At 44.6% G+C, this 22,080-nt stretch overlaps 1 protein-coding gene and 1 non-coding gene across 7 annotated transcripts in view; both read right to left on the bottom strand.

The window, feature by feature from the left end:
• The window catches only part of ccar1 (cell division cycle and apoptosis regulator 1), a 409,621-nt gene that overhangs the window by 236,141 nt on the left and 151,400 nt on the right, over positions 1 to 22,080 (bottom strand). For all 6 annotated transcript variants that reach the window (XM_072478734.1, XM_072478736.1, XM_072478731.1 and 3 more), the window contains 3 exons: positions 17,320 to 17,497; positions 8,137 to 8,266; positions 6,779 to 6,940 (listed from right to left, as the gene is read on the bottom strand). In XM_072478734.1, the coding sequence (XP_072334835.1) occupies positions 6,779 to 6,940; positions 8,137 to 8,266; positions 17,320 to 17,497 (470 nt within the window). The remainder of the gene's footprint in view (positions 1 to 6,778; positions 6,941 to 8,136; positions 8,267 to 17,319; positions 17,498 to 22,080) is intronic.
• Positions 6,194 to 6,258, bottom strand: LOC140393441 (small nucleolar RNA SNORD98). The gene has a single exon (XR_011935622.1). It is a non-coding gene; the product is annotated as a small nucleolar RNA SNORD98 (small nucleolar RNA).

The following is a 22,080-nucleotide window of genomic DNA, read 5'->3' on the forward strand; positions in this document are numbered from 1 at the left end:
AATTTTCCCTGGATCCCATGGGCCCTTACAAACAAAAACAAAGAAATGTACAGCACAGGAACAGGCCCATCGGCCCTCCAAGCCCGTGCCGACCATGCTGCCCCGACAAAACTACAATCTTCTACACTTCCTGGGTCCGTATCCCTCTATTCCCATCCTATTCATGTATTTGTCAAGATGCCCCTTAACTGTCACTATCGTCCCTGCTTCCACCACCTCCTCCGGTAGCGAGTTCCAGGCACCCACTACCCTGTGTAAAAAAACTCGCCTCGTACATCTACTCTAAACTTGCCCCTCTCACCTTAAACCTATGCCCCCTAGTAATTGACCCCTCTACCCCGGAGAAAAGCCTCTGACTATCCACTCTGTCTATGCCCCTCATAATTTTGTAGACCTCTATCAGGTCGCCCCTCAACCTCCATCGTTCCAGTGAGAACAAACCGAGTTTATTCAACCGCTCCTCATAGCTAATGCCCTCCATACCAGGCAACATTCTGGTAAATCTCTTCTGCACCCTCTCTAAAGCCTCCACATCCTTCTGGTAGTGTGGCGACCAGAATTGAACACTATACTCCAAGTGTGGCCTAACTAAGGTTCTATACAGCTGCAACATGACTTGCCAATTCTTATACTCAATGCCCCGGCCAATGAAGGTAAGCATGCCGTATGCCTTCTTGACTACCTTCTCCACCTGTGTTGCCCCTTTCAGTGACCTGTGGACCTGTACTCCTAGATCTCTTTGACTTTCAATACTCTTGAGGGTTCTACCATTCACTGTATATTCCCTACCTGCATTAGACCTTCCAAAATGCATTACCTCACATTTGTCCGGATTAAACTCTATCTGCCATCTCTCCGCCCAAGTCTCCAAACAATCTAAATCCTGCTATATCCTCTGACAGTCCTCATCGCTATCCGCAATTCCACCAACCTTTGTGTCGTCTGCAAACTTACTAATCAGACCAGTTACATTTTCCTCCAAATCATTTATATATACTACAAAACAGCCAAGGTCCCAGCACTGATCCCTGTGAAACACCACTGGTCACAGCCCTCCAATTAGAAAAGCTTCCTTTCATTGCTACTCTCTGCCTTCTATGACCTAGCCAGTTCTGTATCCACCTTGCCAGCTCACCCCTGATCCCGTGTGACTTCACCTTTTCATAGAATTTACAGTGCAGAAGGAGGCCATTTGGCCCATCGAGTCTGCACCGGCTCTTAGAAAGAGCACCCTACCCAAGGTCAGCACCTCCACCCTATCCCCATGACCCAGTAACCCCACCCAACACTAAGGACAATTTTGGCCACTAAAGGCAATTTATCATGGCCAATCCACCTAACCTGCATATCTTTGGACTGTGGGAGGAAACCGGAGCACCCGGAGGAAACCCACGCACACACAGGGAGGATGTGCAGACTCCGCACAGACTAGTCTACCTTGAGGGACACTGTCAAAGGCCTTACTGAAGTCCATATAGACAACATCCACTGCCCTACCTGCATCAATCATCTTAGTGACCTCCTCGAAAAACTCTATCAAGTTAGTGAGACACGACCTCCCCTTCACAAAACCATGCTGCCTCTCACTAATACGTCCATTTGCTTCCAAATGGGAGTAGATCCTGTCTCAAAGAATTCTCTCCAGTAATTTCCCTACCACTGAAGTAAGGCTCACCGGCCTGTAGTTCCCTGGATTATCCTTGCTACCCTTCTTAAACAGAGAAACAACATTGGCTATTCTCCAGTCCTCCGGGACATCACCTGAAGACAGTGAGGATCCAAAGATTTCTGTCAAGGCCTCAGCAATTTCCTCTCCAGTCTCCTTCAGTATTCTGGGGTACATCCCATTAGGCCCTGGGGACTTATCTACCTTAATATTTTTTAAGACACCCAACACCTCGTCTTTTTGGATCTCAATGTGACCCAGGCTATCTACACACCCTTCTCCAGACTCAACATCTACCAATTTCTTCTCTTTGGTGAATACTGATGCAAAGTATTCATTTAGTACCTCGCCCATTTCCTCTGGCTCCACACATAGATTCCCTTCCCTATCCTTCAGTGAAGTCAGGCTTACATTCTTGATCAATCTCCCATGTGGGACCTTGTCAAAAGCCTTACTGAAGTCCATATAGACTACATCAACTGCACTACTCTCATCTACAAACCCTAGTCATCGCCTCGGAAAATTCAATCAAATCTGTTAAACATGATCCCCTGACAAAGTCATGCTGACTACCCTAGATTAATCCTTGCCTTTCCAAGTGAAAATTAATTCTGTCCCTCAGAATTTTTTCCAATAATTTCCCTACCACGGATGTTAAACTCAGTGGCCTGTAATTACCTTGTTTACCCCCATTTCAATTATGGTATCACATTAGCTGTCTGCCAGCCCTTTTACATCAGTGCCCCTGCAATCTCCTCCCTTGCCTCACACAGCAGCCTAGGATACATCTCACCTGAACCTGGGGATTTATCCACTGTCAGGCCTGTTAAAACCACTAACACCTCCTCCCTCTCAATGTTAATCTGTTCAACTATATCACAGTCCCCCTCCATGCTTTCTATACCTACATTGTCCTTCTCCAGTGAACAAATGCAAAAGACTAATTTAATACCTTAACGCCGCCTTTGGCTTCACACTCAGATGCCTAACAAGAATCCACCTACCTTTGCCTTAAAAAATATTCAGTAAAGTCACTTCAACTGCCTTCAGAGGCAGAGTTCCAAAGTTGCACAATCCTCAGAAAACGATTCTCCTCATCTGTCCTATAGGGGCAATCCCAAATTTTGAAATAGTTCTAAATTCATTACAAGAGGAAACATCCTTTCAACATCCGCCTTGTCAATTATATTCAGGATCTTCTATAACTCAATCAGGTCACTCTTCTAAACTATAGTAGAAACAAGCCAAGCCTTTCCAACCTATCCTTATAAGACATCCTGCTAATTCTAGGTATCAATCTCATAAACCTCATCTGACTACCTTCCAGACATTTACATCATTCCTTAAAATAAGGATACCGAATTGTACACAGTATTCGAGATGTGGTCTCACCAATGCCCTGTATAACTGAAGCATAACATCCTTAGTTTGATGTTCAGTTCTTCTCGCAATAAAGATAGCATTCCATTAGCCTTCTTGATGAATGCTGCACTGCATATCATGCACACCCAAATCCCTGTGCATCTTGCCATTCTGCAGTTCTTCTCCACTTCACTAAGATCCTGCTTTATTCTTCCCACCAAAGTAAACTTGACGTTGTCCCATATTGTACTCCAACTGCCCAAATTTTGCCCACTCACCTATCTATCTCCATCTACAAACATACGTTTTCTTCAAAACACACTTTCCCATCCATATTTGTGACGTCACTCATCACATCAAACCAATCGTAAAAAAAAAACATTTAAGCATATTCTGTTTTCTACTAGTCAGCCAATCTTTAATCCAGGCTAATAGGTAACCCCAACACTGGGCTTATATTTTTTGAAATACCTTTGACGTGGCACCTTATCAAATCCTAGTAGACTACAGGCTTCCCGTTGTCTGGTACTCCTTCAAAGAGCTCTAATAAATTGCTTAAACATGATTTTGCTTTCATAACGCCATGCCGACTTTTCTCAAATACCTGAGGCTTGCCTAAGTGCCCAGCTTTAATTCTTGAATGATCAACTCTAACACCTGCCCCACGACAGACATCAAGTTAACTGGCCTACAATTTTCTGTTTTCTGCCTCCCTCCCTTGAATAGAGGGATTAAATTTGCTACTTTCCAGTCCAATGGAAACTTTTCAGAATCTAATAAATTTTGGAAAATTAGCATCTACTAACTCCACAGCTACTTCTTTTAAGACCCTATGATGAAGTCAAACCTCATCAAAAGCTTAAGGATGTTAACTGAACATAATTTGCTCTGAACAAACCCATCCAGACGTTCCTCAATTAACCAGCATTTCCGCAAAAGACTTTTAATTTTGTCTCGACTATTGTTTCAAAAACCTTCCCCAGCATGGAGATTAAACTGACTGGCCTGCAGTCGCCGAGCATCCTATTCTGAACAAGGGTCTAAGATTTCCAGTTATCTGGCATCATAGCATTGGGAAATTATGACCACATCCTCTCTAATTTCCACTCTCACTTCCTTCAGAATCCTTGGCTGTATCTCATCTGGTCTTGGTGGTTTATTCAATGGAAGAACAGTCAAGTCAATCTAATATTATTGCTTATCAATTTTAAACGAATAAAGTGGCAAAACTACAACCTCCTTCACGATGACCTGGGCAGCAGCATCATTTCAGGTAAATACAGGTGCAAAGTTTCATTTAATATATAAAACGGCAAGGTGGCACAGTGGTTAGGTTAGCACTGCGGACGCCCAGCTCCAGGGTCCTGGGTTCAATTTCGGCCTCAAGTGACTGTCTGTGTGGAGTTTGCACTTTCTCCTCGTATCTACGTAGCTTTCATCTGGGTGATCCGGTTTCCTCCCACAGTCCAAAGATGTGCAGGTTAGGTGGATTGGCCATGCTAAATTGCCCCTTAGTGTCCAAAAGGTTAGGTTGGGTCACTGGAGCATGTGTTTAAGTAGGGTGCTCTTTCCAAGAGCCGGTGTAGACTTGATGAGCCGAATGGCCTCCTTCTGCACTGTGAGCAACCATTTGATGCATTATATGATTCTCTAATAGCTCACCCATTCCCTCTGCTAAATGTTCCCAGTTGGCAAGGGTGGCAAACGTTCCACAGATGCATGTCAACATACAAATTAGGAGGAGTAGACCAGTCCATTTTCCTGTACTGTTTTCTAGTGGTGAAGCATTCTTCAGGGAATAGCAGAATAGGAAGGCAAAAGATAATAAAAATGTAATGAACGTGCGGAGTTTCTCAGCTTCAGTAACGTTATGTATCTCGACTCATTCAGAGTGAGAAATACTGACAGTATCTCATAGTTATTGGAATGATAGTTGCAGTGCAAGAAAATGACGTACGTAAATTTTAGTTACCTCATGCCTACCCTGAATATTAAAGAGAGATATTGTAAATTGTTTTATATTTCAATTTGTGTCTGTAAAGATATTGCTGGGGGAAAAATTCCACTTCCTTCTCCATTAGGAATTTGAAGTATGTAGGGATTCTATGATTATGTTTGCATTGCGATCTTTCCAACCATTTTGTCTGGTGCAACATAGTTCACTTTTTTTAATTTAGTAAATATTTTATTCTGTGTTAACAGTTCATCATCAGGCTCGTGTTAATTTGTTCAGTAACTTTCCTCCATGGTTTCTTAAAAAAAGTGAGAATCTATGAAGCCAAGTTTGAGTATAAGAATTGGCAAGTCATGTTGCAGCTGTATAGAACCTTAGTTAGGCCACACTTGGAGTATAGTGTTCAATTCTGGTCGCCACACTACCAGAAGGATGTGGAGGCTTTAGAGAGGGTGCAGAAGAGATTTACCAGAATGTTGCCTGGTATGGAGGGCATAAGCTATGAGGAGCGATTGAATAAACTCGGTTTGTTCTCACTGGAACGAAGGAGGTTGAGGGGCGACCTGATAGAGGTATACAAAATTATGAGGGGCATAGACAGAGTGGATAGTCAGAGGCTTTTCCCCAAGGTAGAGGGGTCAATTACTAGGGGGCATAGGTTTAAGGTGAGAGGGGCAAAGTTTAGAGTAGATGAACGAGGCAAGTTTTTTTACGCAGAGGGTAGTGGGTGCCTGGAACTCACTACCGGAGGAGGTAGTGGAAGCAGGGACAATAGGGACATTTAAGGGGCATCTTGACAAATATATGAATAGGATGGGAATAGAAGGATACGGACCCAGGAAGTGTAGAAGATTGTAGTTTAGTCGGGCAGTATGGTCGGCACGGGCTTGGAGGGCCGAAGGGCCTGTTCCTGTGCTGTACATTTCTTTGTTCTTTGTACTCTGGGATCTAACTTGCCCAGCATTATCAGCTGGGATCATAATTACGGATTTCATGAGTAAGCAATCTGGTAACTGCAAAGTGAATGAGAAGTTAGCCTGAGATTCCCTGGTGAGTGCATATGTGGACCTTGTACAATGCAACATGAATGCATCAAATGGCTGCTCAGTCACTTCACACAGTTTATGGAGTAAACAGAACAAACCTCCTGAACAGAGTGCATAGGTACACATTGGCATATGACCAGAACGCATACTACTGACATTGTTCATGGGTTCAACAGCTTTTCTTCCACATTGTTATTTCAGCAATGGAATAGGATTAAACATCAATACCCATGCTTGTTTTTGGGTCAAACTTAGAATAAAAAGCAACTTGAAACGCATTTTACTAAACAAATAAAACAGCAACAAATGAATAACATTCCTGCTGACTGAAGTTGTAAACCTCAGCTCAGTTAGTGGTATCAGATAAGTTTATACAATAAAAATACAGTAACTTATTTGTATTTATTTAACACAGCGTGCACACATACAAGGTTACCTCTTTTTAATTCGCAACATGGCTAGGTTTTACACACTTTCAATGATTTTGTTCTATCAATGGGTGCTCCTTCTTTCCCATTATAAACATAAAGGGTCAAATAAAAATTAAAAGATCATGCAGCTTTTGAGGGCAATATTTAGATATGCCTGCTATCTGCCATACTCAAATTAGCAATGGTCAACATTAATCCTCTGACACCAACATCTCTCATGTTAATGAACTCAAAACCTCATTTAGAAATCATATTTTAGCAAGTCGTGCTCCATTCACAAACATGCTCACTAACAATATCTAGTCAGTTCTACACGTACCAATCCAAGGAAAACTTGGAGAACTGCACAGTGTAACGAGGAACAGCACGTCTCTGCCTCCTAGGTGATCGGTCTCTTTCTCGCCGTGGTGATCGTTCCCGGGACCGTTTGCGCTGGGGTGACCGTTCCCGAGAGCGCCTTCTGTCCCGCTCTCTTTCACGGCTAGAAGGGAGTTACAATTCAAGAAAAATCACGTACAACTGCTTTCACATTTTGATGAAATCTTGTGCAGGCTTGTGCCACACTAAATAGCATAAAATTGAAGAAAAAAACTGTTTCAAACTTTTAACTGATTTGAAAAAAGTATAAATTTTCCAAGTAGTTCAAGTCAGTAATTTTCCAAGACAGTGTGCAAGAAATCTCGAGTGGCAGAGGGCAGCTCGCCTGCGGCTGGATCTTTTGGTCCTACTACTGTCAATAGAGTTTTCTGTTAAACACGCACCTCACTGCTGCAAAACCTGCAGCAGGGATGCGCCGTTGGTGGGACCATACGATCCCGCCAGCGTGAACAGCCAGAAAATCCCATAATTTACAGCATGTTCTGTAAACCTCCTGCCAGCCCCCTACGAACCTCATCTTGGGTCTATTCAAATCCCGCAAGCTACATTCTTGTTTGGAGAACTGCAGCATAACTTGGCATGCACACAGGAGATTTCCAGCAGGTGACAGGATTGTATTCCAGGCTGTTTTCATCTCCAGTGAAAAAGCAAAGGCTGGCCCCAATTACTGTGCTACAAGAGTTTGACATGATGTGGAGATGCCGGCGTTGGACTGGGGGAGCACGGTAAGAAGTCTTACAGCACCAGGTTAAAGTCCAACAGGTTTTTTCAAATCACTAGCTTTCAGAGCACAGCTCCTTCCTCAGGTGAATGAAGAGGTAGGTTCCAGAAACATACATATATGATTCGAAACAAACCCATAACTTTAACCTGGTGTTGTAAGACTTCTTACTCTACAAGAGGTTGGTTAACTCTGGAAAATTCTAGGCGGCACTGTGGCGCAGCAGTTAGCACTGCTGCCTCACAGCACTGGGGAGCCGGGTTCAATCCCGGCACCAGGTCACTGTCCATGCGGAGTTTGAACATTCTCCCCGTGTCTGTGGGTGTCTCACCCCCCCCACAACCCAAAAAGATGTGCAGGGTAGGTGAACTGACCACACTAAATTTCCCCTTAATTGGAAAAAAAAAAGAACTGGGTACTCTAAATTGATTAAAGAAAACTGTGGAAACTTCTGCACCCAAAGTATCTATTACCAATTCACCACATAATTTAAAAAGAAACCTTGACAAATGGCATGTCTGGTAGTTGGGTGATGATGAGCACAGTCTGATTTGGGTGTGATTTTATCCCAGCAGTACCTTCGATCATCTTTCCTGGTTAATGTTATTTCCAGTCGCTCATTCCGGGTCATGAATCTCGATGGTGGCTCAATCCGCCTAACAGCTTGTGGCTGTGGAATGACTCGTACAGGAGGCTGCAACAACCCAGCTGAAACAGGAACACAAGTAAAGCACCATTACAAGATGACAAAATATCAAAATGTAAGCAAGGGTCAGAGCAATCGTCTTCAATACAAAATTCAATGGTGTGAAACACTTTTAAGCTGCACTCACTCTGACAGGCTTTACACTTGGAACGTTTGTACTGTCTCAGGTATGAGATGTCAGATCTGGGGTCACAGAGTCAGAGTTCTACATCACAGAAAGAGACACTTTGGCCCATTGTGTCTGCACCAGTCATCAAGAACAGCCTACTTTAATGGCATTTTCCAGTACTTGGCCTGCAGCCTTGTATGTTTATGGCGTTTCAAGTTGTCATGTGAGAGTACCTTAAAGAAATGGGTGTTTATAAAAATAGCTGTAGTGGATGTACCTTTAAGAAATGGGTGTTTATCAGTGATGTCAGAGTGTGGGTGGAGCTGGGCTGTCTGTCGGCTTTTAGTTTCACTTTGGACTTTCTGCTACAGTGTGTTTTAGTTTCGTTTTGAGAGCTGGATAGCTGCAGTCACAGCAAGAAGGTGTATTAATCTTTCTCTCTGCAATCTAAAGACTGTCTCCAGATCCTTTGGTGATTTAAAAATAATACCTGTTTCTGTAGAAGTTAAACCTGATGTCTTTCTGTGAAAAGGTTTTTTCTTGTCTTATGGATGTTGCAAGGAAAGATTAAGAGTTACTTATAGAGTACTGTATTCTTTGGGGGATTTATTAGTGTTGATAGTTAAGATGTTTACTGTGGGTTTATCAAGTGTTAACTGGTTTCATAAATAAACATTGTTTTAATTTAAAAGTACCGTAGATCTCCGTTGCATCACACCTGTAAAGTAGGCCAGTGTGCTCCCCATAACCACAATCTATTAAAGGTTGTGGGTCAGGTGTGAACTCCATGATACACTTTGGACTTCTCTAAACCCTGGCCCATAACAAAGTGCTCATCTAAATGCTTCATAAATGAGCCAGGTCTCTGTTGGGTTGGCCTTCCAGCCTCTGGTTCGGTGATTGGTGGAAACCTTGAAAGATTGCTCTCCTTTTCAGACCCTATCTCATCCTTGATATCTACTTTCTTCATGTGCCAGTGCAGTGGCGTTTATCCTGACGTGTGCGTCGTTCTTCAGTTGTTATCCTGGACTTCATTCGCTGATAATCATGTGGTCTATTGATGGCAAGTTATTTGTTTGCAAGGAAGTAAATATTTTGGGTGTGATATTTGTCTAAAGAACAAAGAAAACAGCACAGCAACAGGCCCTTTGGTCCTTCACGCCTGCGCAGACCATGGTACCTACCTGAACTAAAACTGTGTGAAGCTTTATCATATTAAGCTGAATATTGATGTTGGGATGGGTGTAGTTTCTTTATCCTAATATATACTTGGGAGGAATAAGCAGAGGCGAGGGGGGGGGGGGGGGGGGGGGGGGGGGGGTTGAATGTGTGGATGGTAAGGTTAGATTAGTTCTCATTACGTTTGAGTTACGGCTTCGCAACTCCCGAAAGTTTCACGCAACAAAATCTATCGAGTTTACCTTATATCCCTTTGTTAGTACGCATGAAATTACACACTTCCCCTGCAGAAATGGTTACAAGTATGTGTTAGTGTTGATAGACACATTTACGAAATGGGTCGAAGCGTTCCCATTGAGAACAAATACAGCCAAGGCCACCGCAAAGGTCTTAATAGAACAGATTTTTACAAGATGGGGACTCCCCCGTAGTATTGAATCGGACCAAGGTTCCCACTTTATGGGAAGGGTCATGAAAAATGTTATGACAATATTTGGAATTAAGCAAAAGTTCCACATTGCCTTTCACCCGCAGTCCAGCGGCATTGTGGAGCGCATGAATCGTACGCTAAATGCCACCCTTCGGAAAATGGTGCAGCAGCACAACACAACACAACATGGGACACAGTGCTCCCATTCGCAATGATGTTTATCAGGAACATTGTCGAGCTCTACAGGACATACCCCTCATGACCGGACGACCCATGAAGGTTACCGAATACTTATTCGGACTTGATTTGGCCAGCCCCGCAGTCACCGCACTGACCCATGAGAAAGCAATCCAGCACATGGTACAGAATGTTAAAGCAGCACAGCTCGCTGCAGCTGTTCGACTAGGCGCTAAACGAAAGCAGAGTAAGGCCTGCTTTGATAAAACAGTACACCCAACGGAATATACAGTCGGACAACAGGTAATGATCACCTTGTACAACCCTAGTTCGTTCCACTCCCCTAAATTTGCAGGACCCTATTCAATTTCAGACTAGTCAAGCCCCTCGGTTTACAAAAATCACGTTTCCAAACGGAAAATCAGGATGGTTCCATGTAAATCAGCTTAAAGTTTATGGAACGCAGTGCAGCCACTCGCACCATCTCTCATTGGCGATGGCAGACAATGAGGACCCGCCCACTGACAACAAAAGCACACGCCGCGTTAGCACGCAAACTCCATGAAAGAGTTTGGCACCGGGGAGATGGTGACAGCTACGAGTCTGACTCCCACCATGGTAACCCCTTTGCAAATCTTTTTGAAATAGAATCTTGGTGTCCAGATGATGAAAGTCAGGAACCGATGGAGATTTACGTTGTCCTGTACCCTGCCCGTTTTTTTTCTCTTTAATTTGTTATTTTTAAATGTTGAATGTTTGTTTATTTGTGCGACTACACGTGTTGATCTCACTGAATTTCTTGATACAGTTTCTTCTTTCGGCATCACACCAAAGTTCTTGATGCAGCTATAATTACTTGTCTGATGCCACATGGCAGTTAGTGAAACAAGTTTGTCTGGAATCCATATCGTTACAAATTCATACCGCTCTTGGAAGGTCACTCAGGCAGTGGAGTAACGGCACTGATCCCCCCCCTGCCTGGGGACCCCCTATACATTTGGTCAGCCAAGCTAGGGTAGTGGAGCAACAGCACTGATCACCGCCCTACCCAGGGATGCCACCCATCATGCGCACCACCCCATTCGACTACTTGGTTTCAAAACTCTTTTTCTGTTTTTCTTCGAGTCCTGTGGTTTAAAGAATGCTCTTTGCCACTACTTTTGCCCTTCCCGGCAATCCTTCGGTTGCTATTCCCCCACATACTATTTACATGTAAGAAACACTTGGTTGGAAAAACAGGTTTGCAGAGGACGGAGAAATTGTCCTCCCACTCAGCTCATTGACCACAGGCTGCGAGAGTGCTCGCGCTGACACTGAATTTTGGGATGTCTTGTCTCCGCAAATGGTTGTTAAAAGAAAAAAAAAAATGAGGGAGTCACATATGGTGGCGATTATAGTGGGAGAATTAACGTCAAAGAGACGTAGACGGAAATTCGAGACGTTAAACAACACGATGACACTATGCTTGTTCCCTTAGAGATACAAAGACACTCGACGGTGATGGAAAACCAAAACAAGATGAAGACGACCCTGATAATCGGCATCATGATCGTCACTGGAACAGTCCAGTTGCGCGCGTTACCCACTTCTACCCTCCTCACCACAGGCCCAGAACACGTCCACCCAACACAACATCTCCAACCCGGACACTACACCGCACACACACCCAGCCACCAATACCCCCACAAGGTGTGAGAACCTCATCAAGTGGTATTCACTGTCCTACACAGTGGAGGCCTTACTAGTAATAACCATATTGTACAGTGCCATTCAGACAATTAGATTGTGGAAATGGAGACGGAGAGCCTCCCGCCCCCCCAGTGCATACATTTAGAGCCCCTTTCCTCGGACTCCAGCAGACTCCACACTCTTTCTGAACCTTTTCTTCAATAAATTCCGCGTTTATTGTTTTGTTAATAAAGTTTATTTTCTGTGTATGTAAATGTCGGTGATAGGAAGAAATGCGATGCTGCTATCGGATATTTTTTGTATTGTAACATAAGTTTTAGGATTGTAAATAGCAGCATGAGTGTAGTCTAGTTAGAGGTTCCCCTTTTACTGAATGTTAAATGGCCCCCTAGAAATTCTTCGACATGTGTTGTTTAGGGAAATTGGGTAAATGTTTTTGGACCCATAGGACAGAGTAGAGTAGAACCTGTCCTTGGTTAAGGGCACCCGGCATCCCAAGAGAACAAAGACCCAGTATTGTGATTCTTCACACTTCACATTGAGGATCAAGAGGGTGGAGTGTAGCCATCTGGGATGGCCACTTCCAACTAGGTGCAGAGCAACTCACAGGGGCTGATGGGTAAAAAGGACAAGCCAAGAATCAGGCAGGCTCAGAGCCTGAAATGCATATTTGCCAGCAAAGTCCAGACGGCATCGGAGCTCCGTCTCATTAGCATGTTAATCAGGCCGATTAGCAGGTGATGGTCCTTCTCCCCCAACACAAAGGACTGGTACTCCAGCAACCGGGACAGTCCCAGACATTTCGGTGCCACTCCCTGTCCAAGGGAAACGCAAACAACAGGGTCAATGACCGCTTTGGACAACGCCCAGCCATCCAAATCCCCGCCCACTTATTGGTTAAGGAATCGAACGGAATGATCAGGGATCATCCAATTAGTCAGGCCCAAATCGAAGGACTGCCCAAAAGAGCGCGAAAGCCCCCCCCCCCCGGAGTATAATGGAAGAGTTCACCATATGTTCGCTCTCTTTTGGCCTTGGTACCCAGGTCACGGCCATTCCCAACCCCAGCAACACGAGAAGCAAGTTCGAGTTCAACGCCCACGATCAGACGGATGAGCCCAGCTGAGCAGCAGTTATCACTTCGAATCCAAGAGATCCAGAATTGAACAGCGGCCACTGTTTCCTGACCTGAACCGGGTGCCCGAAGTTAAGTACAGGTTGTTTTAGTCATAGGTGCAGTGACTAGTAGTGTTTATGTTGCAAATGCACTAGTGATAATTTACCAAAATTCACTAGACTCTGGGCTGGTCACGGCGGATTGGAAATTAGCAAACGTGACACCACTGTTTAAAAAAGGAGGTAGGCAGAAAGCGGGTAATTATAGGCCAGTGAGCTTAACTTCGGTAGTAGGGAAGATGCTGGAATCTATCATCAAGGAAGAAATAGCGAGGCATCTGGATGGAAATTGTCCCATTGGGCAGACGCAGCATGGGTTCATAAAGGGCAGGTCGTGCCTAACTAATTTAGTGGAATTTTTTGAGGACATTAACAGTGCGGTAGAAAATGGGGAGCCAATGGATGTGGTATATCTGGATTTCCAGAAAGCCTTTGACAAGGTGCCACACAAAAGGTTGCTGCATAAGATAAAAAATGCATGGCATTAAGGGGAAAGTAGTGGCAATGGATAGAGGATTAGTTAATTAATAGAAAGCAAAGAGTGGGGATTAATGGGTGTTTCTTTGGTTGGCAATCAGTAGCTAGTGGTGTCCCTCAGGGATCAGTTGGGCCCACAATTGTTCACAATTTACATAGATGATTTGGAGTTGGGGACTAAGGGCAATGTGCCCAAGTTTGCAGACGACACTAAGACGAGTGGTAAAGCAAAAAGTGCACAGGATACTGGAAGTCTGCAGAGGGATTTGGATAGGCTAAATGAATGGACTAGGGTCTGGCAGATGGAGGTTATCCATTTTGGTAGGAATAACAGCAAACGGGATTATTATTTAAATGATAAAATATTAAAACATGTTGCTGTGCAGAGACCTGGGTGTGTTAGTGCATGAGTCGCAAAAAGTTGGTTTACAGTTGCAACAGGTGATTAAGAAGGCAAATGGAATTTTGTCCTTCATTGCTAGAGAGATGGGGTTTAAGACATAGGTTATGCTGCAATTGTATAAGGTGTTAGTGAGGCCACACCTGGAGTAGTGTGTTCAGTTTTGGTCTCCTTACTTGAGAAAGGACATACTGGCACTGGAGGGTGCCCTCAAGGGTATTGAAAGTCAAAGAGATCTAGGAGTACAGGTCCACAGGTCATTGAAAGGGGCAACACAGGTGGAGAAGGTAGTCAAGAAGGCATACGGCATGCTTGCCTTCATTGGCCGGGGCATTGAGCATAAGAATTGGCAAGTCATGTTACAGCTGTATAGAACCTTAGTTAGGCCACACTTGGAGTATAGTGTTCAATTCTGGTCGCCACGCTACCAGAAGGATGTGGAGGCTTTAGAGAGGGTGCAGAAGAGATTTACCAGAATGTTGCCTGGTATGGAGGGCATTAGCTAGGAGGAGTGGTTGAATAAACTCGGTTTGTTCTCACTGGAACGAAGGAGGTTGAGGGGCGACCTGATAGAGGTCTACAAAATTATGAGGGGCATAGACAGAGTGGATCGTCAGAGGCTTTTCCCTGGGGTAGAGGGGTCAATTACTAGGGGGCATAGGTTTAAGGTGAGAGGGGCAAGGTTTAGAGTAGATGTACGAGGCAAGTTTTTTACGTAGAGGGTAGTGGGTGCCTGGAACTCGCTACCGGAGGTGGTGGTGGAAGCAGGGACGATAGTGACATTTAAGGGACAACTTGACAAATACATGAATAGGATGGGAATAGAGGGATACGGACCCAGGAAGTGTAGAAGATTGTAGTTTAGTCGGGCAGCATGGTCGGCACGGGCTTGGAGGGCCGAAGGGCCTGTTCCTGTGCTGTACATTTCTTTGTTCTTTGTGTGCAGAGGAGATTCACTCGGTTAATCCCAGAGCTGAAGGGGTTGGATTACGAGGAGAGGTTGAGTAGACTGGGAATGTACTCGTTGGAATTTAGAAGGATGAGGGGGGATCTTATAGAAACATATAAGATTATGAAGGAAATAGGTAGGATAGATGCGGGCAGATTGTTTCCACTGGCGGGTGAAAGCAGAACTAGGGGGCATAGCCTCAAAATAAGGGGAAGTAGATTTAGGACTGAGTTTAGGAGGAACTTCTTCACCCAAAGGGTTGTGAATCTATGGAATTCCTTGCCCAGTGAAGCAATAGAGGGTCCTTCATTAAATGTTTTTAAGATAAAGACAGATAGTTTTTTGAAGAATAAAGGGATTAAGGGTTATGGTGTTCGGGCCGGAAAGTGGAGCTGAGTCCACAAAAGATCAGCCATGATCTCATTGAATGGTGGAGCAGGCTCGAGGGGCCAGATGGCCTACTCCTGCTCCTAGTTCTTATGTTCTTATGTTGCATGATTGATTGTATGTAAATAAAGTACCCTTGACCTTGAACTAACTAACTGGTGTTTGGCTCTTTGATCGATAGCCGGTTGAAACTTGTGGTGGTATCATTCGATACCTGGCGACTCTAAACATTCGGACATAGACAATATGGAAAGAAGGCAAATCCACTGATTGCCCTAATTGGAACAGAGCCACAGAAAAGACCAAGTAGTAGAGATAAATCGACAACACCTGGTGCTGTGAATCAATAGTGCTAACCACTGTGCTACCGGGCTGTTCCTGATTATGTAATGATTATTTTGTGCTGTAGATGCTGTCCGTTGATACCTAGAGCCATCTTTCTACCCTTGTTTGATGCAGCTTTTTAATTAAAAAATTGAAAATCTTCAGACATTTAAAAAAGCAGAATTCTGCAGATGTTGAAATCTGAAATAGAAACAGAACATGTTGGAAAAGGACATGTTGGGCAACAACTCTGGCAAGAGAAACAGAGTTAACAATTCAGATCAATTACCTTTTCTTTCCCATCGACAATGCCGGACCAGCTGAGTATTTCCAGCATTTCCTGTTTTTATTAAAATTGGGGCGGCATGGTGGCACATTGGTTAGCATTGCTGCCTTACAGCCCTAGGCACCCAGGTGACTGTCTGTACGGATGGAGTTTGCACTTTCTCACTGTGTCTGCAGGGGTCGTGCTCCGGTTTCCTCCCACAGTCAAAAGATGTGCAGGGGAAAGGGTGGATACAGAGATACATAGAAGATAGGAGCAGGAGGAGGCCTTTTGGCCCTTCGAGCTCGCTCAGTCATTCATCACGATCATGGCTGATCATCCAACTCAATAGCCTAATCCTGCTTTCTCCCCATAGCCTTTGATCCCATTCTCCCCAAGTGCTATATCCAGCTGCCTCTTGAATATATTCAAACTTTCAGCATCAACTACCTCCTGTAATGAATTCCACAGGCTCACCACTCTTCGTTTACCCTGAATCCTCAGACTGTGACCCCTGGCTCACACCCATCATTGGTAACATCTTCCCTGCATCTACCCTGTCTAGTCCTGTTAGAACTTTATAAGTCTCTATGAGATCCCCCTCATTCTTCTGAACTCCAGCGAGAACAATCCCAACCTAGTCAATCTCTCCTCATATGACAGTCCCGCCATCCCTGGGATCAGTCTGGTAAACCTTCGCTGCACTCCCTCGCAAGAACAACCTTCCTCAGAGGAGACCAAAACTGCACACAATACCCCAGGTGTGGCCTCATTGCAGCAACACATCCCTGCTTCTATACTCGAAACCTCTTGCAATGAAGGCCAACATACCATTAGCCTTCTTTACCGCGTGCTGCACCTGCATGCTTACCTTCAGCGAATGGTGCACAAGGGCACCCAGGTCTCACTGCACACTCCCCTCTCCCAATTTACAACCATTCCGGTAGTAATCTGCGCTCCTATTTTTGCTTCCAAAATGAATAACCTCACACTTATCCAAATTATACTGCATCTGCCATTGGTTTTCCCACTCGCCCAACCTGTCCAGATCTTGCTGTAGGATGCTCTTTCCAAGGGCCGGTGCAGACTTGATGTTCCAAATGGCCTCCTTCTGCACTGTTAATTCTATGGTTCTATGATTGATCATAACAAGTTGATGGCTCAACATCTTGACAGAATGGTTGCTCAGCCCCAACAAGTTATACATTATGTTAAACAAAAGTTTATGTTTACGGTAAAGCTAATTTTTTATGCAGAAACATTGCTTGTATTGTGTTGAAGGAAATCTATGGAAACGAACGTGGGGGACAAATGGTTGAGAACCTCAGTCATCAGGGGATTCGTCCTTAAAAAGCCTAAAGACTTTCATTGTAGGTTTAGATTTAAGAGAACGCAAATGAAGACGTAGTTAGTAATTTATGCTTAATTTACAGTGGTGACAATGTGTCATCTACCACAGTTAGTAACATGAATGCAGATCTTGTGTGACTTACGTTTCTGCTGTGGCTGCTGCAGTAAAGGTTGAGGCTGTGCTGACAGCAATGGATTGAGGGGAGCAGCTGCCATGGATGCCTGCAAGAGAGACTGGGGCGGAGGTGGGACACCATATGGCTGCTGTGAGAGAGGCTGCATAACAGTTGGAGGCGTCTTGATTAGTGGTTGTGTCTGACTCTAGAAAATCAAAATCAAAATAGTTGAGTGCCCTTCAACAGAGAGAAAACCATCAACTGCACAAATCAACACACCATTATAAAAAAAAAATGTACAAATATATGCATGGTCAATGAACTAGCTTTCTAACTGTATTCAGTGTTTTAAATCAGACAGGTTTATTTCTGTCTCTCTTAGAGTGACGAGGATGTCCCATAGGGTTCTATTTCAGGCTCCGTTCTTTCTCTATTGATACAAACAATCTGGTTCAAGCAACAGGGAGCATTTTCATCCTTATAAATGCAGGGCAGACAATGGTACAGTGGTAATGTCACTAGACTAGTAATCCAGAGACAAAATCCAGGACATGGGTTCAAATCCCACCACGGCAGCTCAATTCAGCTAATAAAACTGCAATATAAAACTTGTAAAAACCCATCTGGTTAACTGATGTCCCTTTAAGGCAGTGTTTATTTATCACCGACCCATTTTTCCAGAACGGCCAACTCTTGCAACTTACGTCACATTCACAATAGATTCTCCATAGTTACTTTTCAAAAAGTCACACTTATAATAACAGAAGTTCGAACAATATGTAAAAGTGGTAAATTGTGCTGCTGTTTCACCTTAAAGGACAGATCTATCCTGACACCTTGCTAAAATGTGTAGCTCAGGGTTATTTTATATCTTCACGCCCATTGTTAGCATTTGGAGAATTGCATGCAAGAGCTGGAAAGATTAACAGGCTGTATGTTACACAGTTTTAACAATGTCATGTTGTCACGTGAGAGTACCCTTTTAGAAATGGAGCTGCTCATGTTACTGGAGTGATGTCAGAGTGTGGGTGAAGTTGAGCTCCACTTCTGCTTTTTAGTTTCAGTTGAGAAGAGCTTGGGTGTCTGTGTTTTTCAGAGAGCTGCACCTGAAGTCTGCCATCCAAAGGCTACCTTAATCATTTGGTGAATTCAGAATTATAAATGATTTCAGTATTGAATGTAAACCATAATGTGCTCCTGTTTAGAGGTTTGTTAAGTTTTTGGATGTTAAAAGAACAGCATACAGATTACTTAATGTTGTATTCTTTGGGGGATGTATTTGATTTACTGGTTGCTAAGATGTTCACCTGTTTTAGAAAGGTTAACTTGAGTTCATAGAATAAACATAGTTTTGTTTTAAAAACCACTGGTCCCTTTTTCTGCTATACCATACCTGTAGAGTAAGCCGTGTGCTCCCCATACCACAATCTATTAAAAGTTGTGGGTCAGGTGAACTCCATGATACACTTTGGGATTCTCTAAATCCTGGTCCATAACAATGTTCACTTGTTCAAAATCTAACATTTAAAAAAAATAAATTTAGAGTACCCAATTCATTTTTTCCAATTAAGGGGCAATTTAGCATGGCCAATCCACCTAGCCTGCACATCTTTGGGTTGTGGGGGCGAAACCCACGCAAACACGGGGAGAATGTGCAAATGTGCAAACTCCACACAGACAGTGACCCAAAGCCGGAATCGAACCTGGGACCTCAGCGCCGTGAGGTCGCAGGGCTAACCCACTATGCCACCGTGATGCCGATTCAAAACCTAACATGACCTTGGATAGGAATCTGAACTTCAACATCCACTTCAGAAACAAGGGCTCGAAGTGCTGAACTAAAAACGTGGTCAGACAGAATGTCACTGGATGCTTGTCTGTACTGTCTCCCAGGTAAATATGTAATAGACTGAAAACATTGTTAAAAAAAAACAATGTCCGAGCACAACTCAGCTGACCAATACGCAAAATGTGTAGACACATTCCATTCCATACACCTGCATCATTTTACTGGCTCCTGTATACATGAGTTTAGTCGCCAGCTAATGCCATCCTTGGCGGCCAATTGAAGACCCAATAAAGCTAAATGCAGAAGTCCTTGCGACGTTGGAACCAATTCAGCTGATGGAAGTCCATGTAGCTACACATGGATGCTTGGGGACGAGTACCTGGGAAGAGGGGTGGATAGTGGCGGGGGAGGTGATGAAAAATAGAAGTGTTCTTGAAGGACAAAAGCCCAGTGTGGGGAGTAAGGGTTACTGCGCTGTAATGTTCCATGTTCTATGAGAGTGGAATGAGTGGAGATAGTTTGTAGGAGGCTGTACATCTGGGTCAACTGAGAGAATGATAAACGACGCACAGGGTTAGTTAGTGACACACTGAACTCAAGAAATAATACAGATCCCAACGCTGAACACAGTGGCAGGAAATGCCACTTTTACAGGTCACTGGCTGAAAACTGCCTCAACTACACTTTGGCCCATGAGGCAACGATGGCACCAGCTTCTACATCAGCCTCATGTGGTCATACACTGTATTGCAGTGAGAATTTACCTAGATAGATAATGGTCAAGCAATCTGGGGATCCTTTTTGGTGACCTTTTAGTGACCCATTCTACACCATCCCACGACCCATTCGCAGGTCACAACCCCCACTTTGAAAATCACTGCTTTAAGGAAAGAAGTCTGCCATCCAGACCTGGCCGATATGTGACTCGGCTGGCACGGCAATACAGTGGTTAGCACAGTAGCTTCACAGCTCCAAGGTCCCAGGATTGATTCCCGGCTTGGGTCACTGTCTATGGAGTCTGCACGATCTCCCCGTGTGTGTGTGTGGGTTTCCTCTTATATAAATGCTTCTTGAAAACAATGTATTGGCCTCAACTACTTCCTGTGGCACAGGTTCATAACTCTCTGGGTGAAGAAATTTCTCATCTCTATCCTAAATTGTCTACCTCGTATCTTCAGACTGTGACCCCCTGGTTCTGGACACATCCACCATTTGGAACATCCTTCTTGCATCTACATTGTCTAATCCTGTTCGAATATTATAGGTTTCTGTGAGATCCCCCTCATTCTCATGAACACCAGCAAATACAATCCTAAACAATTCAATCTCTCCTCGTAAGTCAATCCCACCATCCCAGGTGATGTGTTGGGTGTTCTGGATCACATACAGGTCACCAACACTTGAAATAGTGCAACACTATTTTATTGAATCATTAACTATTTAAACATACTTGAACTGTGGGTAAATACGATACTAGCTTTAACTAAAGACCTTTGCCTTGTCCTAACCAGTCGATGCACTCAGCACAAGGTGAATGTCTGTGTTACAGGCTGTGAGCTCTGTCCTCCTAGCTAGCTGCAACTCGAATGAGCGGGAACTCTGATGCCCCCTGTCTTTATAGTGCGTGTGCTCTCACTGGTGATTGGCTGTGGCGTGGTGTGTGTTGATTGGTCCCACTGTGTGTCCATCAGTGTGAGTCTGCACCATGATATACTGGTGTATATGATGACATCCCCCCCTTTATAAAAAATGTACCTGCGTGGCAATAAATAGTGTATGGTGAATGTTCCTAACTACGTGTGTGAGAAATATTTACAGGACTATGTACATGAAAACTAAGCTATTTACATGGGAAGGTGCCTGGTGCAGAAAAAGTGTGTCACAAGAATAACGAGGTGAACACTATATACAAACCACTTGAACGATTAAACGGAACAGAACAAATCAGAAAGTCCATAAGTCCACAAAGTTCACAAATTAAGTCTCTGAGATGGGCGACAAATTCTGGTTGACCGCCTCAAGGGTGGGTCGGGAGCCGCCAGCTGAGGAGCGGGCTGGACTGCGTCAGAGTGAGGAGGATGCAGAGTGACCGGAATCTCTGCATAGTCCAGGTCAGGGTCAACAGGTGGGCGTGGCAATGGTGGAAGATCACGTAGCGAGTGGGGAACGAGACGAAGGGCACGTCGATTGCGGCGCAGAATGGAGCCATCCGGTAGACCAACCAGGAACGAGAGGGGGGCCACCTGCCGAAGAACCACAGCGGTCGCAGACCAGTCACCATCCGGAAGATGGATGCGGACATTGTCATCTGGAGCCAGAGCAGGGAGATCAGCTGCACGGGGGTCATGAGCCACCTTGTGCTGTCCACGAGACAGCTGCATTCGTTGAAGGACCGGAGCGTGGTCGAGGTCTGGGACATGAATGGACGGCACCGTCGTCCTCAGGGTGCGACCCATGAGCAGCTGGGCTGGCGACAGGCCAGTGGACAGTGGGGCCAAGCGATAGGCCAGCAAGGCGAGGTAGAAATCGGACCCAGCATCGGCAACCTTGCAGAGGAGCCGTTTGACTATGTGGACGCCTCTCTCTGCTTTGCCGTTGGATTGGGGGTACAGGGGACTGGATGTCACATGCACAAAGTTGTACCTCCTTACAAAGTTGGACCATTCCTGGCTTACGAAGCAGGGACCATTGTCCGACATCACAGTGAGTTTGGACACTAAGGGCATTACAGGCGCGGATGACTGCAGACGATGTGATGTTGTGTAAACGTACCACCTCCGGGTAGTTTGAAAAGTAGTCTACAATCAGGACATAGTCCCTGCCCAGCGCCTGGAACAGGCCGATGCACACCTTGGTCCAAGGAGACGTGACCAACTCTTGGGGCTGTAGGGTCTCACGTGGTTGGGCCGGCTGGAAGCGCTGACAAGTGGAGCAGTTGAGCACTGTGTTGGCTATGTCGTCATTGATGCCGGGCCAGTACACTGCCTCTCGGGCCCGTC

The sequence above is a fragment of the Scyliorhinus torazame genome, chromosome 16 (assembly GCF_047496885.1).
Source record: "Scyliorhinus torazame isolate Kashiwa2021f chromosome 16, sScyTor2.1, whole genome shotgun sequence".
In the NCBI taxonomy this organism is placed as follows: domain Eukaryota; kingdom Metazoa; phylum Chordata; class Chondrichthyes; order Carcharhiniformes; family Scyliorhinidae; genus Scyliorhinus; species Scyliorhinus torazame.